The 8,764-nt window shown below is 45.3% G+C and overlaps 2 protein-coding genes across 2 annotated transcripts in view; one reads left to right on the plus strand and one right to left on the minus strand.

The window, feature by feature from the left end:
* The window catches only part of HGSNAT (heparan-alpha-glucosaminide N-acetyltransferase), a 26,035-nt gene that overhangs the window by 4,813 nt on the left and 12,458 nt on the right, over positions 1 to 8,764 (plus strand). Inside the window, exon 2 of the mRNA XM_010586256.1 lies at positions 2,364 to 2,439. Coding sequence (XP_010584558.1) covers positions 2,422 to 2,439 — 18 coding nt within the window. The 5' untranslated portion in view covers positions 2,364 to 2,421. The remainder of the gene's footprint in view (positions 1 to 2,363; positions 2,440 to 8,764) is intronic.
* Positions 4,491 to 8,673, minus strand: POMK (protein-O-mannose kinase). The gene is made up of 2 exons (XM_010586255.1): positions 8,049 to 8,673; positions 4,491 to 7,507 (listed from the first exon to the last, which is right to left on the minus strand). Exons 1-2 carry the CDS (start codon positions 8,334 to 8,336, stop codon positions 6,734 to 6,736), a joined length of 1,062 nt encoding a protein of 353 aa, XP_010584557.1. The 5' UTR covers positions 8,337 to 8,673; the 3' UTR covers positions 4,491 to 6,733.

An 8,764-nucleotide genomic window follows, 5' to 3' on the forward strand; every position in this document is an offset into this window, starting at 1 on the left:
CCCAGTCGACTGAGACAAGATTATACATCCACAAAGTAAGAATACAAACTTCTCCCACACCGTCTTTCCCTTGTAAAGAACAAAACCAGGCCTAATAAAATCAGACAAACAATGCAATGGGTCTCTTTATGCTGAATGCCCCCATTGGCAGGGCCAACACTGGATCCCGGACTGGGGATATCTCCCTCCCCCTCTCTCTCCCTCTCTCTCCTTTTCTCTTTCTTTTCTCTTCCGAGTAACCTTAAAGCTACTGAGTAGTGTTTAAAATTGTTAAGTAACTCAGGGCTGACCTTGACTGCCCATAAAGCTGCATAGCTCAGGTAGATATAGTTGTGAAAGTGCCAACATTTGCATAATACTTGTTTCTATAGAAATTTTCCATTAAAGTTGATGCTTATGTATGGACCTTGAGTGTTATCTCGCCTTAGTCCACACGGAAGGGGATTTGTGAATCTGAGTAACTTGCTCCTCCCCACAGGTGGGGCGTGACAACCCCCAGCCTAGAAGACAGGCAGAGAGAGATTTTGTTCCCCTACATACCCGTCTGAAATTAGCAAATGTTAAGCAGTGTGTAGGACGGGGTTAGGTTAAGCAGCACAACATCTGGTGCTGCAGTGAGTGTGACAGCCTTGCAAACATGAGAAAAAGGGGTGATCTCCCACTTGCTGGCCTGTAGCAATAGGAGTTCTTGGAGTGTAGACCTTCTGTGTGACCTCTTTGAGGAATCTGGTTCAAATACCAAAGTTGGTTGACTCTTAAGCCTAGGGTTACCTTTTCCTGATACACTGGTGTTTCCTTTTATAGCTTGGGCTTTTGTTGCAGTGTTAGGCTCCTGAAACACCTTCAGAAATGGGAATGCAAGCTGCTGTTGATTTGGTCAGAGCAAAGTCAGGCCTTGCAGTTGTTGTTATGTGCACAAGAAATGGTGTGACCTGTCCATGTAGATTATGTAGCATATTTATTTGTAGCTTGGATGGGGTAGGATGGGATAACCAATGCTTGCATATGCTCTTAATGCATGAGGACATCAGTTGTGTTCTATTTTCTTATACTAAAGCTGCTTGTAGGGAAAGGACTGTCATTTGTGCTGTGACTGTATAGCATCTGACCTCCAGGATTCTGGCCTGTGACCAAAGCATGTAGGCACCAAACAGTTAATATATAATAATAATAATATATGGCATTGGCATAAGCTATTCTGGCGAAATGTAGCTAATGGAGACCCAGGCTTAGTGGCCAGGTTCTCAACATTACATGGTAGCAAATAAGACTGGGGAGTTTCAGCTATGGGTCAGACACAACCCCTCACAGGAACCAGCTCTTGAGGAGAAAAACACATAGGTGTGTGATTTAATTAAAAAAAAAAATTTAAAAATCCCAACTTTCACAAAAGTGGGAACTTTGTTCATTCCACAAAGAAGTCTAGCGTGTACTTGATAAAAGCACCCACTTCAGTCCCATAGAGTTATCAAGAGAATTGCTGAAAAGGGTCTTCCACCTCTACAAGGAAAGAATTCACTTTCTGGAAGTCCTTAGCATCCAGCAGCTACTATAAATTTGACTGAAAGCTGCTGAATATTATCAGTTTTGAAAATGCAGTTAATTCATATTCAAAATGTGAATGCTGGAATCTAACAGTAAGCTTGTTCTTTTGAAAATTATGGCCGGAGAATCTGTGTGTATCTCTATATAAATATATAATTTTTAATGGATTTTGAGTTACCCAGAGGTAAACAGAATCAGAAATCGCTGAGACATAAATATCACTGTAATGTAAATATATTCACCATTTAATCCTGATAAATACTGGATTATAGGCTTCAGAACACAGACTGACAATTATTGGAAATCATGTGGTCATCTCAAGTATACAGTATTTCAATTAAAATAAAACCATAAAATCCTTTTTCTTTTTTAAAAGTACCATCTAGCTTATAATTTATTTGGATGAACTCTACAAATAAACGCATTATATCATGCTAGAAGAACTTGCGAACCACTATTTTCTTGTTCCCAGGGTCTCTTGACTGTTGGTAAGATATTATAGCCATAATGATAGAATCGGTTTATGGTTGCAAGTTCTGCCAAATATCTCACAAATTACATTTGGCAAACAGCACTGCCTCTGTTTCACAAAGATAATGATCTGATGTTTTGTTTATGTGGCACCAAAGGAAAATATTGTTTTAGAGCTTGCGATAGAATTTCAAAAAGTTTGTGTGGTATTCTAAACTTCTGATAAGCTTAATAGTTACCACTTTATTAAATCAGGGTAACATGGACTTTAAAAGTATCCTTCAAAAAAGAAAAAAAACCCAAACAACCCTGTTCAATTAAATAGGTTGTCCATTTTATTTCCTCAGCGTTTGTCCAGACCTACATAGCAGCTGGTGTGGATATGCATGCAACACTTCACATTTGATGGTGTCGAACATACAGGTGAATTGCTGTAAAGACTGCTCACCTGTACAGGATTTAGAGTTATAGGATTGCTTTTAGGATGTAGTCTGAAACCCATGCCACACAAGGGGAAACATGCTACATCAGACTTGAGCCACTTAGAAGCCTGCAGCCAGCAGGCAGCTTGGAAAGGAAAACAGCATAACCTTGACAGCGCTATTCTTTGGATTACTCTGAGGAGAAAAAGAAAGGAGCAGGGGGTTTGAACTGAATTTGGGACTCTGCTCTGAGACAGGCTGTTTCTGTTCTGTATCCTGTGGTACAAACCTACCTGGTAAGGGCTAAACTTTATTGGGAAATCCACTGGGAGTTTGTTTTAGCAACAGCATCAGACAAAGAGTAGAGCATACCATACCAGTAGTGGGTCCAGGTGCCCTGACACAGTTGGCACCCACAGCCAGACTGTCAGCAGGCTCAGCTGGCATGTCCTAGGTCTCCCTGTCTCCTCCGCTGCTGGCGCAGCAGTGTCCCAGGGGGGTTCAGTCTGGGAACCAGGTGCTATTTCTTGAGTCTGGGAGACGGTCTCTGCTTTGGTTCTTTGTCTAGCTGGTCGGATGAGGTGGGCAGGATGTGCTGCAGAGATGGCAGAGGAGACATTGCCCAAAAGGGAAGGGCAACGTGGTGCAGATCACTGACCTCAGCAAAAGGGTTGTCCTCTCCCTGGGCAAGGGGCCAGACCCAAGGCCATCTTGGTGATGGCAGCAAACAAAAGCCCTGGGACCACTGGGACCATATGCCCCTTGACACTGACCACCTTGGGTGGTTTGGGGAACCTCCTCTGAAGTTTTCTAAAGGAGATGAGCACCAGTAGCAGTTCTTCTCCTTGTGTGGCCTGCATCTTTGTGCAGCTTCTTTGGCTAGACTTTTGGGATGGAGGAACAGTGATACAATAGGAAACCTAGCAATAACCATCCCAGGAGAAGCATTTTTTTGTGGGAAAGGGCAGGGAATGTGGGGCCCTTGATTTGAGCTCGAGATGAGAACCAGCAGCTGTTGCTGAGGTTAGCCAGAGCTGTGGCAGTGGTCTTGGCAGGGGAGATCATGTCCACTGGTCTAGAGCTGGCTGGGGAGTGGATGAGGAGAGAGGGGCTTGCAGGCTTTCACCTGTGAACAGGCCTCTTCCTGCTCTTCATCCTTTGATGTTTTCCACCAGACATATAAGAGCTGCTTGTACTGAGGCAGCAAAGCCCCCGAATGTTTATCCAAGGCTGTCATTGGTGGTGAAAACTGGAATGCCTAGCAGAGACAATTGGAAAGAGGGGAGGCAACTGCACATAGGGCTGTCCTGCCTCTTTTTCCCTCTCCCTGAGGCCTTGCCTCTTCCCTTTAAGGAAAAAGAAGCTGGAAATGTGGGAAGGATGGGATTCATGCATCTTGAGATTGTGGAAGGGGTTAGTGGGGAAGAACAGGAAGATGGAGAGGTTGCAGACTACTCTGATTTTACTGAAAGACTGGAAGGAGATGACACTCAAACTTGGTTGAGGTTGCAGCATGTTGAGATTAAAAGGGACGGTAAAGTATACAAATACCATAAGCAAGTTAAAGGGGAGGTAGCCCCTTCAACTGGCATGTGTGGCTCTTCTGACAGACCTTATATCTATCTGTCTTGTTACTACAGACTTGCTAATGCAAATACCATGAGCTCTTTTAGGGTTTTATGGAAGTTTGATAGCAAAATACTGGCTCCAAGGCCAGATCCTGGCTAAGTTTGGGCATGAGAGACTGCAACTGCTAATAACTAATGCTAAGCTGACCTTCATGCTGCCATCTAGTGTTTCCTCATAGACAGAAACAACATCCCAAAAAAGAGAGTGAAGCTCCGTAATGCTGTATTCAGAACAAATGTAATTTATTCCTGCTGAAATACAACGCTGGACAACACACAAGCTGAAGGAGAAGGAATGGGGACGAGACATGCAGAGGTCCCAGTGCTCAGGGTGAATGTTTAGGGAGACACCTTTTCTTAAAAAAATTTGTAACTATTTCATCCAGGAACAGGGAGACATCTTCACAGCAAGATAATTATTCAGAACCAGAATTTGTCCTCATTTGTTTTTCACTCTGTGAAATTAATATGGCTGTTTGCAAGGTACAACAGTACACAACAGAGCAAGAATCCAAGCAGAAGCTTGTCTTAACCAAGAAAGACCAGCATAAGAAGCTTGGCAGGTTCTTCTTGTCTGTCCTTGCTACTCCCATAAAAAATGCATGGTATGTTTACTTCACAGCCATCAGATGCTGATTTTTCTTTCAATTATGCATGATGGCTAACAAGAATTAACAAGTTATTGCTGGGGGGACTTAAAAAAGATTTGACTCTTGGCCCTTCAAAGCTTGATCCCTGGCTTTGAGGAGCTGTAACAGGATGCTTTTCCAACTGTTGCACATCCTGGATTCATGCTGGAACTGTAGAACTCTAACCATAATAATAACAACTCAAGAGTTCATGAGCTGGATGATGCAATTACAACAGAGAGAGCATTCTTTTTCCCCAGGCTTCTTTAAGGTGTTTTGAGTCAAAGTCCAAAACAAACACAAAGCATCCAAAATCATTGTTCCCTTTTGAAGAAAACCGTGACTTCTGACCTTTGCTTCCTGATAATCTGAGCAGGAAAGCTGCCAGGAAGGACTGCACAAGTGAAAAATGGCAAAAATCAGCTAATTTAAGAAAACAGACTGCCCAGAAGGAAAGGAAAGCCATAATGAGCAGCCTTTAAAGGGCTCCTGCTGGCATTGTATGAAATCAGGTAAGAATTTAGTCATTTGCAGGAAAGTTTTCCCATTTAAAATAAAATTTTGGTAGCAATAGAACACACATGTGTTTGAACATTATGTATACAAACTGACTGCATGTTCTTAGTGCGGTCATAACACAGCTTGTTTAGGTGAAGAGGAAGATCATCACAGCAAAGAACAGAACCAAACTCTTCAGCAGAAAGGACCATGTAATTCTCTACTTGCAAATCACCTCTCAAGTCAAAACATGAAAGTTGTCTCAGGCCTTGAGGTCTTTCAAAGACCTAGTCCACAGAACAGAAAGTCCTCAGGTGCGTAATGGTAGAGTCCATGTGTCTCATTCATACTATTCCTGTTTTTTCACCAAGAGAACAAGTACGTTCCAATCCCACCAAACAGAGCTTACTGCTGGATTAAGGCATCATTATTCTTCCTCTCCAGCTGTTAGTACCAGGCTGTAACATCCATGTAGGTACCAAAAGCTTCCTCCTAAACACACTGGACAAAAATGCAGCCTTTCTTTATGCTTAGTGGACTTTGAATTCAGACCCAATTGAGTTGTATGCTCTGGATATAGGGCTTTTATTTTCCAAAGCTCAAGTTTAATGCTCATTGCTGTGGAAGGAAGTAACATTCTCTTTCAGTTCATGGTTCTCCCCCCTTCCATCGAGTCATGATGACACTCGGCAAGGGTAAGTGAATGAAAAAGACATGCTTCAGCTCTCTTCCAAAGTGCTCAGGATTTCTGTGGATTAAAAAAAGAGCAGGAGACTCCTGTTTTACAGCTTCATCTCCAAAGAGTCCATCTGAGAATACCACACAGCAAAGGCTTGAAAACCAAGAGCACGTGTCTGTAAGCAGTCTCTTTGGGATCTGCATCATCTGCTTGCTTACAAAGTGGCCACATGCTTGCTGGTGTGGGATATGGGGCCCACAGAGCAATGGCCATACAGCTCCAAAACAACTATGTCCCATCCAGCAGGGAGAGACTGCCGTTGGGGCTCTGGCTTTGGGGTTCACCAAAATCTGAAGTGGACTGGGGTACTCCTTTCTGAGTGACCACTGCTTTTATGCCATGGGGAAGTGGGTGAGGGCTTTGTGGATAAGACATGGGCCAAAGCCACAGGAATCAGCACAAAGTTTGTGGGGAACATGCCATGGTTTCTGCTCTCCAGTCCTCTGCCAATCAGTCTAAGTGAACCAATATTTTTTTTAACATTTTTTCTGAATTTTTTTTTAAGAGAGTTTTTGTGCAAATGTTGCAAAAGAAAATTTATTATTTCTTAAGGAACAAATTTCTTCCCACATCTACATAACTTCATTTCTCTCCCTCCTCCTCTTCCAATGATAGATTAAACATGCCAATGGGAAGCTTGCACAGCTCCAGCATTGGGTGAATTTTATTTTTTTTAAATCAAAAGGTACAAGTTCAGTTGTTATTTTCTTCTCAGTTTTGGGGACAGAGATTTTGCCCTTCAGGCAAGCTAAATAAATAGGAAGGACATCAACTTCAGTATGTTGTTTGTCTCATGATGCACTATAACATTTCCCTAGTACCAGGCATGGCTGCCTCCCGAATAAGCAGAGTTAAAACTTTCCTGTAGGTGTCTAAGACCTCTTGGGCAGAAGGCCTTTCAGCCGGGTCCTTCTTCTTACATGCTGCATGGATGTCAAACAAATGCAGTCGCACAATGTCACTTCCTTCAACGTGGCCCAACAAAAAATTGGAGACATCTGGGATTTTCCAGATGTCTGTCTTCTCGTCATAGGGAGGCATGAGGTCATCCTCGAATGGCACCTCTTCTCCATAAGGCCAACGCTGCTCAGGAGCTACAAACTCGCCTCGGAGCTCCCGATGACCACACTTCACCAGCCTGCCGGCACTCCTGCTCACAAGAGGCAAAGCGTCCAGATCATTCACCAGGATGTGAAAGTCACTTGTTAGGAGATACTGAGAGAGCACCTTGTCCAGGTCATTCGAGTCGCACATCACTAAGGTGCCCAGAGGGCTGCTGTGCAGGTACCGAATGATGCTCACATAGTCTATAGCAAGCATCAACCTGCGATGCCAGGTGTTCATGCCCTTGTACTTTGGAATGTGGAGAGTTTCATTCAGGCCCCTCAGGGAGCCTAGAGGATGGTACTCAGTGAGGATTGTGAACTGCTGCTCACAGTAGCCAAGCAGCCGGACAACGTGCTTGCTCTGAAGTGCTTTCAGCATCTTCAGTCCGTGGAGAAAGTCCTCCTTCAGCTCTGAGTTGGTGAGCTGTGAAAGGACCACTTTGTTTTCCTTCCACTCAGAAAGGAAGACCTGAGAACACACAAGAGACACGTAAGACATGTGGAGAGCCTTCTTCCATCACCTGCTACCAGCTGCTGCTGACCTCCGAGTGACTGCTTAGTCACAACTGCAAATTACAGTCACCAGGCACAGTCAAGCCTTTAGGTAGGGCCACGTACCTGTCACAGCAAGCGCTTGCTGAAATCATAATTACATCATGATTTCCTAAGTTTTCTTTGGAAGGGACAATGCAGATGAATTAAATTATTTCATACCACCCAACCACCCAGTCTTACTCTGCCACAATTGTACCACGCTCCACAAGTGCTTCACCAATCTCTTTGATTTTGCTTGTATAGCTGGATGTCGTTCGGTGTCAGGGAGGTGGCCCACAGCTCCAGTCACACTCTCCTACCTGTTCTGTGCACCTTATCAATAGCCATATACCCCTGGATGTCTACAGTAATGAGCTGCTGTGAGGATAATTGTAACAGCAGTATGGGCATTAATTAGCCAGCAAACAGTGAAAGCTCTTTATCCGCAGGGGAGAAGAAAGGAAAACCAAACTCACCTTTTTCACAGCGCCTTCACCAACACGCTTGAGTTTCCTGACTTCCCTATTTATGGCTTCGCAGGAGAGCCACGGGGAACAATTCTTCACCGCTCCCAATCTGAAGTACCCGAAAGCGCAGAGGCTGGGGTCCGTTTCGGCATGTCCCGAAGAGGTGTAAAACTTGTTGAGGTTCAGGTAGAGAAGGGCATTCAGGAGCAGGACGGCCGCAAGCAGTAACGCCAACGAGACGGATGACACCTCCCTGGGAGGAAACTCCCTCCTAAGGAAGTGCGGTTTCTTTTCCATGGCCGTGCCTTCTGCATTCTCCGCGAAAGGCCTCGGAGGCTAAGCACGACCCTCTTCCCACCCCGGGGATGAACGTCTGTGGGGATCTGTCATTGCAGGCTGCAGCGCTGCCTCGCAGACACGCTTGCAGCCCCGAGCTTACGAGAAAGGCCACGCGTGGCAGCGGTACACGTTAAAAGCGGCGTCAAGCTCGACGCTCCCCTCGCTCTTCATCCTCCTGGTTTTCTAAACAGGAGGGCCCGGGCTACCGGCCGCCCCGGGCAGGGACGGCTTGACCCCGGAAAACACAGGAGCCGCGGGACAGGGCCGGGGCGGGCAGGAGCAGCAGCAGGAGGAGGAGGAGGACCGGCCGCGCTTCCCGGCCCCGCCGCGGCCGCGCAGGGCGGTAGTGGCGGCGGCGCCGCCCCGGGGCGGAGCGCAGCGACATG

Source organism: Haliaeetus leucocephalus, unplaced genomic scaffold (genome assembly GCF_000737465.1).
Source record: "Haliaeetus leucocephalus isolate CR32 unplaced genomic scaffold, Haliaeetus_leucocephalus-4.0 Scaffold140, whole genome shotgun sequence".
Taxonomy (NCBI): domain Eukaryota; kingdom Metazoa; phylum Chordata; class Aves; order Accipitriformes; family Accipitridae; genus Haliaeetus; species Haliaeetus leucocephalus.

Coding starts and splice junctions, on each gene's coding strand:
- POMK (XM_010586255.1), bottom strand. CDS start 8,336: ATGGAAAAGAAACCGCACTTCCTTAGGAGGGAGTTTCCTCCCAGGGAG. Junction 7,508..8,048: donor GTGAAGGCGCTGTGAAAAAG/GTGAGTTTGGTT, acceptor GTGTGTTCTCAG/GTCTTCCTTTCTGAGTGGAA.